Below are 17,387 nucleotides of genomic sequence, written 5' to 3' on the forward strand. Positions count from 1 at the left end.
GTTTCTTGTATTTCCTCTATTCTATTTCCTAGATTTTGGATCATCTTTACTATCATTATTCTGAATTCTTTTTCAGGTAGACTGCCTATTTCCTCTTCATATGTTAAGTCTGGTGGGTTTTTGCCTTGCTCCTTTATCTACTGTGTGTTTTTCTGTCTTCTCATTTTGCTTAACTTACTGTGTTTGGGGTTTCCTTTTCGCAGGCTGCAGGTTCGTAGTTCCCGTTGATTTTGGTGTCTGTCCCCAGCGGCTAAGGTTGTTTCAGTGGGTTGTGCAGGCTTCCTGGTGGTGGGGACTTGTGCCTGCGTTCTGGTGGATGAGGCTGGATCTTGTCTTTCTGGTGGGCAGGTCCACGTCTGGTGGTGTGTTTTGGGATGTCTGTGGCCTTATTATGATTTTAGGCAGCCTCTCTGCTAATGGATGGGGTTGTGCTCCTGTCTTGCTAGTTGTGTGGCATAGGGTGTCCAGCACTGTAGCTTGCTGGTCATTGAGTGAAGCTGGGTCTTGGTGTTAAGATGGAGATCTCTGGGAGATTTTTGCCATTTGACATTACGTGGAGCTGGGAGGTCTCTTGCGGACCAGTGTCCTGAAGTTGGCTCGTCCACCTCAGAGGCCCATCCCTGACACCTGGCTGGAGCACCAAGAGCCTTTCATCCACACGGCTGAGAATAAAAGGGAGAAAAAATAGAAAGAAAGAAAGAAGATAAAATAAATTAAAGTTATTTAAAGAAAAAATAATTATTAAGAAAAAAATTTTTTAAAGTTAAAAAACAAAACAAAAAATGGATGGGCAGAACCCAGGACAAATGGTAAAAGCAGAGCTATACAGAGAAAATCATACACAGAAGCATACACATACACACTCACAAAAAGAGAAAAAGGGGAAAAAAAATATATATATATCTTTGCTCCCAAAGTCCACCTCGTCAATTTGGGATGATTTGTTGTCTCTTCAGGTATTCCACACGTGCAGGGTACATCACGCTGCTCCTGAGGCTGCTGGGAGAGATTTCCCTTTCTCTTCTTTGTTCGCACAGCTCCCAGGGTTCAGCTTTGGATTTGGACCCGCCTCTGCGTGTAGGTCGCCTGAGGGCATCTGTTCTTCACTCAGACGGGATGGGTTAAAGGAGCGGCTGATTAGGGTACTCTGGCTCACTCAGGCCCGGGGGGAGGGAGGGGTACAGAATGCGGGGTGAGCCTGCGGCGGCAGAGGCCAGGATGACGTTGCACCAGCCTGAGGTGCACAGTGTGTTCTCCCGGGGAAGTTGTCCCTGGATCACGGGACCCTGGCAGTGGTGGGTTGCACAGGCTCCCGGGAGCGGCGGTGTGGATAGTGACCTGTGCTTGCACACAGGCTTCTTGGTGGCTGCAGCCGCCGCCTTAGTGTCTCATGCCCGTCTCTGGGGTCCGCGCTGATAGCCGTGGCTCGCGCCCATCTCTGGTGCTCCTTTAAGTGGCTCTCTTAATCCCCTCTCCTCGCGCACCAGGAAACAAAGAGGCAAGAAAAAGTCTCTTGTCTCTTCGGCAGGTCCAGACCTTTTCCCAGACTCCCTCCCGGCTAGCTGTGGTGCACTAACCCCTTCAGGCTGTGTTCACGCCGACAACCCCAGTCCTCTCCCTGCAATCCGACCGAAGCCCGAGCCTCAGCTCCCAGCCCCCGCCCGCCCCGGCGGGTGAGCAGACGAGCCTCTGGGGCTGGTGAGTGCTGGTCGGCACCGATCCTCTGTGCGGGAATCTCTTTGCTTTGCCCTCTGCACCCCTGTGGCTGCGCTCTCCTCCGTGGCTCCGAAGCTTCCCCCTTCTGCCACCCGCCGTCTCCGCCTGCGAAGGGGCTTCCTAGTGTGTGCAAACCTTTCCTCCTTCACAGCTCCCTCCCACTGGTGCGGGTCCCATACCTATTCTTTTGTCTCTGTCTTTTCTTTTTTCTTTTGCCCTACCCAGGTATGTGGGGAGTCTCTTGCCTTTTGGGACGTCTGAGGTCTTCTGCCAGCGTTCAGCAGGTGTTCTGTAGGAGCTGTTCCACATGTAGATGTATTTCTGATGTATTTGTGGAGAGGAAGGTGATCTCCACGTCTTACTCTTCCGCCATCTTGAAGCTTCTCTCAGAATGTCAATTTTAAAGCTTCCTATCCCTCTGAGATCATTTCTTTTTATATCTTATCATATTTTCTTTATCGTTTTTCTATTCTCCCTTAATAAAGTATGGCTTACATGTCTGATTTGCAGCTTCTTTTCTTCTTCCTAATAGATTCCAGATTCCTTCCATATATTCTAATTGAGCATGTAACATATCATTAAAATTATTTTTTTAAAAAATAAATCTTACTTGTTAGTTATTTGAGCTGTTTATTTTATCTGCTTGTTTGCTTTTTAATATCACCTCAGAATATCTATGTCATTGTTGCCTTGAATTTGTGGCGGAAGTATGTTGTAGCTGTTTATACTTGCATCAATTTCTATTTTGGAAAAATTCTCATGTTTTCAGAGTTTTTCTTAATAAGAAGGCAACCCAAGGTTTATATTCATTTTCTACCAATAACCATATCACTCAGAAATTTTATTCATATATTTGTGTCTGAAAATACATTTTAAAGACACACTGAAGACAACAGTTTATCCTTTTAAAATGCAATGAGATATTATAGACTGGAAAATTATTACATCTTTCATGTGTTGCACTCTGTATTTTCCCATGCTCAGTTGAATAACAAATCTGATACAGTGAAGTCATGATATAATATCTTTTCCCCTTTAGATGGACACTTTTGTAAATCCGCTTCGAAATTCTATGAGGAATGTTTCAAATGCAGTTAAATCCCTTCCTGATAGCTTGGCAGAGGGAATGACTAAAATGTCAGACAACATGGGCAAAATGTCAGAAAGATTAGGTCAAGACATAAGGCAATCATTTTTCAAGGTAAGATGTTTTCAGTAATGCCTAAAGGAAACTATTTTCAGGTCAACTAAGATTTACTGAGCTCCTGCTTAGATTTACCTTATTTTCCTTTATAAGTCCAAAGCCCTATAAACACATAGTCTCATAAAGAATTAAAAAACTAAAGAGAATGACTTCTTATCAAAAATGGATACTGTAAAATCCAGCCACTCCTCAGTCTCTGCTACAGTAGAATTTTAAAATCCACGTAAAGCACATATTTAAACTTAGTGTAGTTAACATTCTTTGTACTGTTTTATTCTATTTAGCCATGTTTATTCTATAATGTCATTAAAATTTATAACAAAACAGGTATGTGCTGTTGTGTAAATTAGTTTTACTAGTATTCATCAGCAAACATAGTCTAATTTCTCCCGAGTCACACGATCAAGATTCACGAGATCAAAGAGAGGAAAAGTCTTTCAACATCATCAATCTCTGCAGCCATATCTTACCTGTGTATATACCTGTGAGAGGCATAGGAGAGTTTCCTGGGAAGCTTTTTCATTACGCTAGCAGAATAGGTAGTTGACCAAGTAGTTTTTGCTTCCTAATTTACATTTTTTAAATAATTTTGACCTAGTTGTTTAAGGTTATAATCAAGACTATTAAATCGTGTAACTATTAGAATGTTTCAATGAAGAGGGCATATATATAAACACTGATAGAATTTCTTTATTCTAAGAGGCAACTCCTAAAATATAGTGTGTGTAAATCATACTTTTCTATTGATTCTCATACATTTTCTGATGTTTCATCTGAATTTCTAATCATGGGCAAGTACACTAACACTGAAGTGAGGGTTGTCTTGTGCCGCTTCTGCTGATAGCTACCCATACGACTTCGTACAAAAGTCACTGAACTTTTCCAGGCTTCTTTTTCCTCACCAGTAATGTGAAGGGGTTATAATAGGTGATCTTGATGGTCCTTCCTGTGCTGAGAAATGGTTATCAACTAGCACTGGTCTTTCTGTCCTTTTCCCCCATAACTTACATTATATAACAGTCAGTTAATTAGTTCCTTTAGGCCTATTAGCATACTGTCAGGCTCTTTATGGTAAAAGAAAAAAGATTAGAGTTCTATTCCCCGACTGTGCTACTAATTTTTGGTCTTTAAATCATTTAACCTTACTTAGCTTTAAATTCTAAAAAGTATGGGAGTTTGAGTAATATCTCCATCCAACTCAAAATGAATCCTTTTTTAAAGGAAAGAAAATCTGTTGGTAATGAAATAATTACCCTTTTATATTGGGTTTCTAACTGTAGGTTGTTAATACTTTGTTAATGCTATATAAATTTTGTTTATATATTGTCCCCAAAATCAAATCAAATGCTGTTCATTATATTTGATACTCATTTTGGTTTATTGTATTGTGTTCTTTCATTTTCTGCTTTAGTGTGTTTACTTTGTTTTTTGTTTTTTTAAATATTAGGTTCCTCCTTTAATTCCGAAGACTGATTCAGATCCTGAACATTGTCGAGTTTCAGCTCAACTTGATGATACTGTGAGTTAATTTTATTCTGGTAGCATTCAGTTGAAATTCATACCACGCTTGGCAGATCTTTTTAACTTTTTAATAAAGTATAATATGTATATCTGTCATTAATGTACATATATTGTAAACATTGTTTGATGAATTCTTACAAACTGAACATATCCATGTAATCAACACTATAAACAAGAAACAGAACATTGCCAGTACCCCAGAAAGCCCCTAATGCTCTCTTCCTGTCACTATCCTCTCCCCTGCCAAGGATAATCACTTATCCTGACTTCTACCCTGCATTTATACTTTATATAAATGAAACTGTGAGGTATGTACTCCTTTAAGTCTGACATTTTTTGCTCAACATTGTGATAATCTTCCATGTTTGTTTCATGTGATTGTGGTTTCTTCATTTTTGTGGCCTTATAGTACAATTTTGTAATTATAGTACAATTACATTTTGTAAATATAGTACAATTTATTTGCTATATTATGAACTGTACTCCTGTGAACATCATGGTACTTGTCTTTTGATTAAATAAATAAGTACATATTTCTTTCTGTACCCAGGAATGGAATTGCTTGGTCAGAGGTTATGCAAAAATTCAATTTTAATAGATACTGTCAAATAGTTTTCCGAAGTGTGTGTGCCGCTTCCACTGCCATCAGCAATGCATGAGAATTTCAGTGGTTCACAGCCTGCCAAAACTCAATATGTTATGCCTTTTTAATTTTAGCCATTCTCTTTGTTGTATCTCATGTGGATTTCCATTTCTCTGATGGCTGTTAAAATGTTGAACCTCTTTTCATAAGTTTATTGGCCATTTGGGTGTCCTGTCTTACATGTCTAGCTCTTTCCCCCATTTTTTTTCTGTTGGCTTGGCGGTCTTTGTCTTTGATTAGTAAGAGTGCGTTGTATAATCTGAATATTGTTTCTTTGTCAGATATAAGTATTTGTGTATTGTGAATATCTTCTACTTTGTGTGCTTTTATGCTCTGTGTATAATCTGTGCCTACTGCAAGGTCACAAAGATGTTCTCCTGTGATTTTCTTTAAAACTTGTTTTTGTTTACCGTGCCAAAACTTAGATTTGCCATTCATCTAGGATCGATTGTTGTGTGTGGAATGAGGTAGGGGTCCAATTGACCTAAGCACCATTTACTGAGAAGGCCCTCTTTTCCCAGTGTATGTTTCTCCCTTGTCACAAATCTTTTTATTTTATATATTTGGGTCTGGACTTTATATTCTATTCTATGAGGCAGAGTTATTTTAAAGTTACAATTATCTCTCTTCAGTTTCTCATTGAATTTCTTTATAATAAACTGACTTAAAGATAATATTTTTGTTTTTTCAAGAATATTTTAGAATGTTTATTATGCATTGTACTGTTGTAATATCCATAACATTATACCTTTTGTTAAGGGTTTTTGCAATTTAACTGTTTATTAGAATTGTCGTGTGGCATCAGACTCATGACTATACTTGATCAGAGAATAGAGCCGTAGTGATTTTTGCCTCCAAAGTGGTTAAGCTATTGAAAAATATGTGAAAGAGAAGGTACGCTAAGAAAATGTTTACAACACAGTGAAAAATGTATGACTCATGCTGTTTTCTCATGAAAAAATTTAAGTATTTAAATTATAACATTGATGAGGAAATAATTGGAAAGACTGGCTTAGTGATGAAAGAATTACAAAATTACTGGCAATTATGGAGTTTTGTTGCAGTTCTAAACCTGCACCTATTTTTTGTTTTATATATATTGATATATTTGGGCATCAAAGCATTCTAGTTGTCTTTCTTTACTTTTTATATCATTAATTGAATATTCCCATGATGAAAGTGTACAAATTTTTACTTCTTAAAAATGAAAGGAAAATTCTAGTAATCTAGTTGCCTTTTGTAATGTTAGCTGGATTTTATTTCAGCTTCTTTTTCATGAAAATACCTATATACATACAACCCAGTAACCGAGCAAAACAGATTGCTCTGTGTAGATTGTATTTTGTTCTATTAAATAAAGAGAAATGTTGGGAATATTTTGTTCATTTGAAAAAGATGCCCCAGAGAATAGGCAAAGGGGCTAACCTTTGCCTTATAAACTAATACAGACTCTACTGCAAGATCCCAAATCATCTTTTCCTAAGACCATCATGAATCCAGTTTGAGAAGTTTTTTTCACTACAGCCTTGGAATTTACTCATCATTGTAGAGTTGTAAAATTCTGTATTCTGTCAAAATGGCTGTTAAAAATATTTTTTCTAAATTATAATGAAATGTTGCTTACAAAGGCTATAGTATAACTTGTTCTCCAACCTGTAAATAGTAACAGTCATTTGGTAAAAGCAGGAAAATTAGCCGTTCATAGTAGATAGGTAACTCAAATAAACGTATCCTTATTTCTTCCCATATTTTGTCAGGTGGATGACAATATTCCACTTAGGGTAATGCTGCTTCTCATGGATGAAGTATTCGACTTAAAAGAGAGAAATCAGTGGTTGCGAAGGAATATCAAAAACCTACTTCAGCAGCTTATTAGAGCCACATATGGTGATACTATTAATAGGTACCACTTTTTTTTCTTAAACTACTTAGAGCTGATCTTACTTAGCTTTTGAAGTTTTACTTCTGGAAGTAGATTGCTCAACCTTTTGTAGGGGAATTTCCTTCTCTGGGTCTTTGAAGATCATTAAAGCAGACTCTTGCTCTCAGAGATAATCTTCATACAAATTAAGTTGCTTACTCCATGGAAGTAATGTTTATTTTATTCGCCTTCTAAAATCTTGACCTTACTCATTTGAATTTCTTTGCTTTCAGAAAAATAGTTGACCATGTTGACTGGATGACCTCACCTGAGCAAGTAGCCGACTTAGTGAAACGTTTCAGGTATGTCTTAAGACACAGTCACTTCTTTCAGATAGTACAGAGTTGAGCATTGTTATCACTAACTTTCGTTGCATTCCTTCTCTTCCTGGCCTTACAGTTGGTTTTAGTCATCACTGATGAGCAAAAAGACTTGCAAGAATTATAAACATTTGTCCCATGGACCTATTCATCTTTGTTTTTTTAAAACCAGAATAGAAAAAAGTGTAAATGAAAAATCTTTAAGATGTTAGGCTACATTTTATCATAGTAATGTGGCTTTAAAATAATGGAAATATTAATGTAGACATGGCATGGTCATATAATCAGGTTACCTAGTTTCCAGGATTAATTTTTCTCAGTTGTATTTGCTAACCTTGATTTGATTGATTGATTGATTGATTGATTGATTGATTGGCTGGCTGGCTACCTGGGGTCTTCATTGCTGCATGCTGGCTTTCTCTAGTTGCTGCGAGCGGGGACTACTCCTAGTTGTGGTGCGTGGGCTTCTCATTGCAGTGGCTTCTCTTGTTACGGAGCATGGCCTCTAGGTGGGCGGGCTTCAGTAGTTGCAGCATGTGGGCTCAGTAGTTGTGGCTTGTGGGCTCAGTAGTTGCAGCACGTGGGCTCAGTAGTTGCAGCACATGGGCTTAGTTGCTCCGTGGCATGTGGGATCTTCCCAGACCAGGGATCGAACCATATCCCCTGCATTGGCAGGCGGATTCTTAACCACTGCACCACCGGGGGAGTCCCCACTAACCTTGATTTTAAATGAAGAATTTTAGAAATATGTATGTCCACGGTCTAAATTTTTATTAACTATTTGAACCTCTCAAAAGGTTCAAATTAAGCGTAATGATACTCCAATTCATATGTTCATTCTACAAAAATATTCTGAGCCCCTTCTCTGTGTCTAGCCCTCTTACCAGGGACTGAGGGGTAAGGTTCAGTCCCTTCAAGGAAAGCATGCCATGGCAGAGAAATAAACGTCTTTTCTAAAAGTGAGAGATAAGCAAGGCATAAACATTCATGGCATCACGTACTTTGAAGTAACAGAAAGAAGGGAACTGTCAGTATCGAACACTGTTTACTTGGCACTGTCCAACTACTTTACGTACACTTTCTGATTTTATCCTATTTTACGAGATAGGGATTTTTGTCTCCGTTTTGTTACAAGGAAATTGAGGATTTGAGAAGTTAAGCAGCTTGCCCAAAGCCTCATGTGCTGGACAGTGGGGAAACAGGTCTCTCTAATCTGAAGCTAAGTTTCTCCTCACTCTACCGTACTGTTTCTAAAAGCTGTACCACCTGCCTGGCACCTTCATTCTGTTTCAGGGTGGGTAAATATTGTTCTTCTGGAGCACTGATTCTCAACCTTGCCTGCACACTGGAATCACTTGGAGAGCTTTAAAAAGTACTAATGCTTAGGTCCCATCTTGCAAACAGTCTGATTTAATTAATCTGGTGGAGGTCCTGGTCCTTAAGCTCTTTTAAAGCTCCCAGGTGTTTTCTAATGTGCAGTCAGAGTTAAGAAGGACCACTCTGGGCAGTCTCTCTCTCTCAGACCAAATTCCCAGATGGAAGCTTAGTTACTGTGCTCAATTCCTTCCTTTGCCCTGAGAACTAGGGAACAGGAATCAAGCACACTGTGAAAGTAAAGGAGAATGGATTAAATATGTGAAAGAAACATGGTAATCAATACAGCTCTAAGGTGTGGGTGCAGAATTTGTTTTATATTGGCTTAGTTTTAAGTTATTCCAGGGCATACTTCTGTTATTTTTTCTTGTATATATCCTTTTACACCTAAAATTGAACCCTGTACGTAGTTACTGTTTGTTGAATATCACACCTATATAAAATTTCAGAAGTGTTTCCTTTTTCTGTTTACATTTGTGTTTTCTGTAGAAAATTGGAATAATTTTACCAACTTGTATCATTAGAAAATGAAAATGTTTACAAAATTTATTTAATCTTCTTAAATAGAGATGCCGTTTGGCCAAATGGCATTTTAGCAGAGACTGTTCCATGCAGAGATAAAGCTATTCGAATGAGAACAAGAGTTGCAGGAAAAACTAAATTACTTTCAATTATGCCAGGTAAGTGAACATTTTTAGTATAAATCTTACGAATTTGTACTTCTTCTGAATTTAAGGCATTGAGCATGCTAAGTATAGCTGCCTTTTGACTATAATAACTATCATTTGATGGCTTATCATACACTAGGCACTGTGCTCGGCATTTCTCATATATCTTTAACTAATCCTCATAACATTATGAAGCCTAGGTACTGTTAACATCACAGCTTTATATGTGAGGAAACAGAAGCTCAAAGGGGTTAGGTGAGTCACCCAAGGTTTATAGCTAGTAAGTGAGTGTTGGGACTCTGACTCAGCTCTGAGTTCCTTGAAAGCCACTGCTTTCAACCACTTGAAGAAAAAGTGTTGCTTTTAACCACTTCACTTTGCTGCCTTGAAACATTCTGAGAATGAAGTTGATGATAAATTCTGTGACAGATGAAAGGGCTGATAAAAGTATATGAAGTATGAGGTTTTCAGGAAGAATATTTGTTCTACTTAAGAGAACAAACACATTTTTTCAAAGAATCCCTTTGAAACAACTGATTGGCCCAGTCTTAATCTTTACTAAAACATGATCCTAAAGAAAGTGTACATAGTGGCATTCTGTTGGTCTGATTTGAGTTACTTTAGAACACTGCTGTCTCACTAATTTAGATTCACTTCGTCTGTTTTGTCTTCTCTCAATAAGAGCAGTTTTGTGTAGTTGGGTGGTTGTTTGATCTCTTCTTTGGTTATAAATATCTTTGAAAATACCTAGATATCTCTTCTCCACATTTTAATTGTGGATGTAGAGAATAGAAAAATATTTAAGTTCTCAATATCTATTTCTTTTCATATAATTTTATTTTTAATTTAAACTATATTTTCACCATAGATTTTAATCAGCTTTCTCTTCTGAGAGTTAAGTTGGAAATTTGCCACATAGCTATTTATTCTGCCCTATAGACTATACTGTTGCATTTGGAGATAAAAAGCAAGTTACAGAAATAACATTTTAGAAAAATGAAAAGAAACAATAACCTAGGATATTAATATACTGTTAGAATAAACCACATGGTGCTATAGACTGACTCAGTTATGTGGCTGGAAGAAATCTTAATGCATTTATACAGTAAATATTTATTGAGAGCCTTTCATGAGCCAGACACTATTCTTTACACTTATCATTGCCTTCTTGGAGTTTACATTCTACTAAGGAGACACAGAAAACAGATGAAAGAAATAGATAAAGCACAGTATGTTGGATAGTGGTAAGTGCTGAGGAGACAGATAGTGCAGGAAAAGGGAGGTGTCAGATGAGTTGCAGTTGCAGACAGGGTAGCCATTGGGGGCCTCCCTGAGATGATGACACTTATGTGAAGACTTGACGGAAGTGAGGATAGATGTAAAAGTATATATTTTTATATATACATAATCCCTCACCTGTTTTTTACTAAACTTAAAAACTATTTGCTTTAAATTATATTGTACCCTAGTTAGAAATATACATTTTGGAAGTTGCATGTTTCTTTTGAAAGCAATAAAGTACTGCTTTTGAGGCCCCGCTATAGTGGCCCTGACTATGAATAATTAAGAAGAATAATAGGAGATTGGTTCAAGATGGCGGAGTAGAAGGACGTGCTCTCACTCCCTCTTGCGAGAGCACCGGAATCACAACTAACTGCTGAATAGTCATCGACAGGAAGACACTGGAACTCACCAAAAAAGATACCCCACATCCACAGACAAAGGAGAAGCCACAATGAGACGGTAGGAGGGGCGCAATCACAATAAAATCAAATTCCATAACTGCTGGGTGAGTGACTCACAAACTGGAGGACACTTATACCATGGAAGTCCACCCACTGGAGTGAAGGTTCTGAGCCCCCCATCAGGCTTCCCAACCTAGGGGTCTGGCAACAGGAGGAGGAATTCCTAGAGAATCAGACTTTGAAGGCTGGCGGGATTTGATTACAGGACCTCGACAGGACTGGGGGAAACAGAGACTCCACACACAAAGTAGTGTGTGCATCGGGACCCAGGGGAAGGAGCAGTGACCCCATAGGAGACTGAACCAGACCTACCTGCTGGCGTTGGAGGGTCTCCTGCAGAGGCAGGGGGTGGCTGTGGCTCACCGTGAGGACAAGGACACTGGCAGCAGAAGTTCTGGGAAGTACTCCTTGGCATGAGCCCTCCCAGAGTCCACCATTAGCCCCCCCAAAGAGCCCGAGTAGGCTGCAGTGTAGGGTTGCCTTAGGCCAAACAACCAACAGGGAGGGAACCCAGCCCCACCCATCAGCAGACAAGCAGATTAAAGTTTTACTGAGCTCTGCCCACCAGAGCAAAAGCCAGCTCTTTTGCTCTGGTAGGCAAGTCCCTCCCATCAGGAAACTTGTTCAGGCCTCTTAGATAGCCTCATCCACCAGAGGACAGACAGCAGAAGCAAGAAGAACTACAGTCCTGCAGCCTGTGGAACAAAAACCACATTCACAGAAAGACAGACAAGATGAAAAGGACTATGTACCAGATGAAGGAGCAAGATAAAACCCCAGGAAAAACAACTAAATGAAGTGGAGATAGGCAACCTTCCAGAAAAAGAATTCACAATAATGGTAGTGAAGATGATCCAGGACCTCGGAAAAAGAATGGAGGCAACGATCGAGAAGATGCAGGAAATGTTTAACAAAGACCTGGAAGAATTAAAGAACAAACAAACAGAGATGCACAATACAATAACTGAAATGAAAACTACACTACAAGGAATCAATAGCAGAATAACTGAGGCAGAAGAACGGATAAGTGACCTGGAAGACAGAATGATGGAATTCACTGCTGCGGAACAGAGTAAAGAAAAAAGAATGAAAAGAAATGAAGACAGCCTAAGAGACGTCTGGGACAACATTAAACGCAACAACATTCACATTACAGGGGTCCCAGAAGGAGAAGAGAGAGAGAAAGGACCTGAGAAAATATTTGAAGAGATTATAGTCGAAAACTTCCCTAACATGGGAAAGGAAATAGCCACCTAAGTCCAGGAAGCTCAGAGAGCAAAAATTAAAGACAAAGAAAAATTATTGAATGCAGCAAGGGAAAAACGACAAATGACATACAAGGCAACTCCCATAAGGTTAACAGCTGATTTCTCAGCAGAAACTCTACAAGCCAGAAGGGAGTGGCATGACATATTTAAAGTGATGAAACGGAAGAACGCACAACCAAGATTACTCTACCCGGCAAGGATCTCATTCAGATTCAATGGAGAAATCAAAAGCTTTACAGACAAGCAAAAGCTAAGAGAATTCAGCACCACCATACCAGCTCTACAACAAATGCTAAAGGAACTTCTCTGGGTGGGAAACACAAGTGAAGAAAAGAACCTATAGAAACAAACCCAAAACAGTTAAGAAAATGGTAATAGGAACATACATATCGTAACTACCTTAAATGTGTATGGATTAAATGCTCCAACCAAAAGACACAGGCTCGCTGAATGGATACAAAAACAAGACCCATATATATGCTGTCTACAAGAGACCCACTTCAGACCTAGGGACACATCCAGACTGAAAGTGAGGGGATAGAAAAAGATATTCCATGCAAATGGAAATCAAAGGAAAGCTGGAGTAGCAATATTCATATCAGATAAAATAGACTTTAAATTAAAGAATGTTACAAGAGACAAGGAAGGACACTACGTAATGATCGAGGGATCAATCCAAGAAGAAGATATAACAATTATAAATATATATGCACCCAACATAGGAGCACCTCAATACATAAGGCAACTGCTAACAGCTCTAAAAGAGGAAATCGACAGTAACACAATAATAGTGGGGGACTTTAACACCTCACTTACACCAATGGACAGATCATCCAAACAGAAAATTAATAAGGAGAAACACAAGCTTTAAATGACACAATAGACCAGATAGATTTAATTGATATTTATAGGGCATGCCATCCAAAAACAGCAGATTACACTTTCTTCTCAAGTGCGCACGGAACATTCTACAGGATTGATCATATCTTGGGGTCACAAATCAAGCCTCAGTAAATTTAAGAAAATTGAAATCATATCAAGCATCTTTTCTGATCACAGCGCTATGAGATTAGATATCAATTACAGGGGAAAAAAAGTAAAGAACACAAACATGGAGGCTAAACAATATGTTACTAAATAACCAAGAGGTCACAGAGGAAATCAAAAAATACCTAGAGACAAATGACGACGAAAACACTACTCCAAAACCTATGGGATGCAGCAAAAGCAGTTCTAAGAGGGAAGTTTATACCAATACAGTTCTACCTCAAGAAACAACAAACATCTCAAACAATCTAACCTTACACCTAAAAGAACTAGAGAAAGAAGAACAAACAAAACCCAAAGTTAGTAGAAGGAAAGAAATCATAAAGATCAGAGCAGAAATAAATGAAATATAAACAAAGGAAACAATAGCAAAGATCAATAAAACTAAAAGCTGGTTCTTTGAGAAGATAAACAAAATTGATAAACCATTAGCCAGACTCATCAAGAAAAAGGGGGAGAAGACTCAAATCATGAAAATTAGAAATGAAAAAGAAGAAGTTACCACAGACACCACAGAAATACAAAGCATCCTAAGAGACTACTACAAGCAACTCTATGCCAATAAAATGGACAACCTGGAAGAAATGGACAAATTCTTAGAAAGGTATAACCTTCCAAGACTGAACCAGGAAGAAATAGAAAATATGAACAGACCAATCACAAGTAATGAAATTGAAACTGTGATTAAAAATCTTCCAACTAACAAAAGTCCAGGACCAGATGGCTTCACAGGTGAATTCTATCAGACATTTAGAGAACAGCTAACACCCATCCTTCTCAAACTCTTCCAAAGAATTGCAGAGGAAGGAACACTCCCAAACTCATTCTACAAGGCCACCATCACCCTGATACCGAAACCAGACAAAGATAATACAAAAAATGAAAATTACAGACCAATATCACTGATGAATAAAGATGCAGAAATCCTCAACAAAATGCTAGCAAGAAGAATCCAACAGCACGTTAAAAGGGTCATACACCATGATCAAGTGGGATTTATCCCAGGGATGCAGGGATTCTTCAATATACGCAAATCAATCAATGTGTTACACCATATTAACAAATTGAAGGAGAAAAACCATATATGATCATCTCAGTAGATGCAGAAAAAGCTTTTGACAAAATTCAACACCCACTTATGATAAAAACTCTCCAGAAAGTAGGCATAGAGGGACCCTACCTCAACATAATAAAGGCAATATACGACAAACTCACAGCAAACATCATTCTCAATGGTGAAAAACTGAAAGCATTTCCTCTAAGATCAGGAACAAGACAAGGATGTCCACTCTCACCACTCTTATTCAACATAGTTTTGGAAGTCCTAGCCACAGCAATTAGAGAAGAAAAAGAAATAAAAGGAATCCAAATCGGAAAAGAAGTAAAGCTGTCACTGTTTGCAGATGACATGATACTATACCTAGAGAATCCTAAAGATGCCACCAGAAAACTACTAGAGCTAATCAATGAATTTGGTAAAGTTGCAGGATACAAAATTAATGCCCAGAAATCTCTTGCTTTCCTATACACTAATGATGAAAAATCTGAAAGAGAAATTAAGGAAACACTCCCATTTACCATTGCAACAAAAAGAATAAAATACCTAGGAATAAACGTAGCTAAGGAGACAAAAGACCTGTATGCAGAAAACTATAAGACACTGATGAAAGAAACTAAAGACGATACAAACAAATGGAGAGATATACCATGTCATTGGATTGGAAGAATCAATATTGTGGAAATGACTATACTACCCAAAGCAATGTACAGATTCAGTGCAATCCCTATCAAATTACCAGTGGCATTTTTTACAGAACTAGAACAAAAAATCTTAAAATTTATATGAGGACACAAAAGACCCCGAATAGCCAAAGTGGTCTTGAGGGAAAAAAACGGAGCTGGAGGAATCAGGCTCCCAGACTTCCATCTATACTACAAAGCTACAGTAATCAAGAAAATATGGTACTGGCACAAAGACAGAAATATAGATCAATGGAACAGGATAGAAATCCCAGAGATAAACCCATTCACCTATGGTCAACTAATCTATGACAAAGGAGGCAAGGATATACAATGGAGAAAAGACAGGCTCTTCCATAAGTGGTGCTGGGAGAACTGGACAGCTACATGTAAAAGAATGAAATTAGAACACTCCCTAACACCGTACACAAAAATAAACTCAAAATGGATTAGAGACCTAAATGTAAGACCGGACACTATAAAACTCTTAGAGGAAAACATAGGAAGAACACTCTTTGACATAAATCACAGCAGGATCTTTTTTGATCCACCTCCTAGAGTAATGGAAATAAAAACAAAAATAAACAGATGGGACTTAATGAAACTTAAAAGCTTTTGCACAGCAAAGGGAAGCATAAACAAGACAAAAAGACAACCCTCAGAATGGGAGAAAATATTTGCAAACAAATCAACGGAGAAAGGATTAATCTCCAAAGTATGTAAACAGCTCATGCAGCTCAATATTAAAAAAACAAACAACCCAATCCAAAAATGGGCCGAAGACCTAAATAGACATTTCTCCAAAGAAGACATACAGATGGCCAAGAAGCACGTGAAACGCTGCTCAACATCACTAATTATTAGAGAAATGCAAATCAAAACTATAATGAGGTATCACCTCACACCAGTTAGAATGGGCATCATCAGAAAATCTACAAACAACAAATGCTGGAGAGGGTGTGGAGAAAAGGGAACCCTCTTGCACTGTTTGTGGGAATGTAAGTTGATACAGCCACTATGGAGAACAGTATGGAGGGTCCTTAAAAAACTAAAAATAGAACTACCATATGAGCCAGCAATCCCACTACTGGGCATATACCCAGAGAAAACCAGAATTCAAAAAGACACATGCACCCCAATGTTCATTGCAGCACTATTTACAATAGCCAGGTCATGGAACCAACCTAAATGCCCATCGACAGACAAATGGGTAAAGAAGATGTGGTGCATATATACAATGGAATATTACTCAGCCATAAAAAGGAACGAAATTGGGTCATTTGTAGAGACGTGGCTGGATCTAGAGACTGTCATACAGAATGAAGTAAGTCAGAAAGAGAAAAGCAAATATCATATATTAACGCATATATGTAGAACCTAGAAAATATGGTACAGATGATCCGGTTTGCAGGGCAGAAATAGAGACACAGATGCAGAGAACAAACGTTATGGACACCAAGGGGGGAAAGGAGCCAGGGGGTGGTGGTGGTGGTGTGATGAATTGGGCGATTGGGATTGACATGTATACACTGATGTGTATAAAATGGATGACGAATAAGAACCTGCTGTATAAAAAAATAAAATAAAATTCAAGAATAAAAGAGGAGAAACAAAAAAGAGTAATACATGGTGTTCCCATATTTATGTGTCTCTAGTAACTTCCTGTTGCCTATGAGTAAACTCCAAACTTACTTACCCTGACAGTCACATTACTGTCAGTTTTCCATTTTTTTTACCACTTTCTCTTACAGGAATCCTAAAATTCAATCAAACTTTACTACCCCTTTTCTGGAGCCTGTCTTGTTTTCGTTTCCACTTAGTGCTCATTTGTTCATTCCTGTTCTTAAATCCTTCATCTGTTTGCACCTATGAAAATGCTGCCCAGGTAGCAAAATCTACTTCAGTTGTCACTTCCTTGAAGGGAACCTTTCCTTGTTAACTCATGTTGCATTCCCCCCTTGTAAGTGTCTTTATGCTTTTAGTATTTTAATGGCACTGTTTCTGTGTTGCAAGTTTTTTGAAATCATAGATCAACTTTCACACATTTTCTTATAATATTTCTCACTGTGCATTAAATGTAGTAAGAGTATGTGTATAGTGTTTTAGAGTTTACAGATCACTTTTCACATTATCTCATCAAGTCTTTATAAATTCTTACAGTTATAATGATATTGGTTATTATAAATTCCCATTTTATAGATGAGGATGCAAACTCAGGGT

At 38.2% G+C, this 17,387-nt stretch overlaps 1 protein-coding gene across 3 annotated transcripts in view; it reads left to right on the plus strand.

The window, feature by feature from the left end:
• SNX13 (sorting nexin 13) overlaps window positions 1–17,387 on the plus strand; it is a 143,728-nt gene that overhangs the window by 122,599 nt on the left and 3,742 nt on the right. For 2 of the 3 annotated variants that reach the window (XM_068550557.1, XM_068550558.1), the window contains exons 21-25: window positions 2,756–2,917; window positions 4,368–4,439; window positions 6,842–6,987; window positions 7,239–7,307; window positions 9,267–9,379. In XM_068550557.1, the coding sequence (XP_068406658.1) occupies window positions 2,756–2,917; window positions 4,368–4,439; window positions 6,842–6,987; window positions 7,239–7,307; window positions 9,267–9,379 (562 nt within the window). The remainder of the gene's footprint in view (window positions 1–2,755; window positions 2,918–4,367; window positions 4,440–6,841; window positions 6,988–7,238; window positions 7,308–9,266; window positions 9,380–17,387) is intronic. The other variant, XM_068550559.1, reaches the window with a different exon arrangement.

Source organism: Eschrichtius robustus, chromosome 8, assembly GCF_028021215.1.
Source record: "Eschrichtius robustus isolate mEscRob2 chromosome 8, mEscRob2.pri, whole genome shotgun sequence".
NCBI classification, from domain to species: Eukaryota; Metazoa; Chordata; class Mammalia; order Artiodactyla; family Eschrichtiidae; genus Eschrichtius; species Eschrichtius robustus.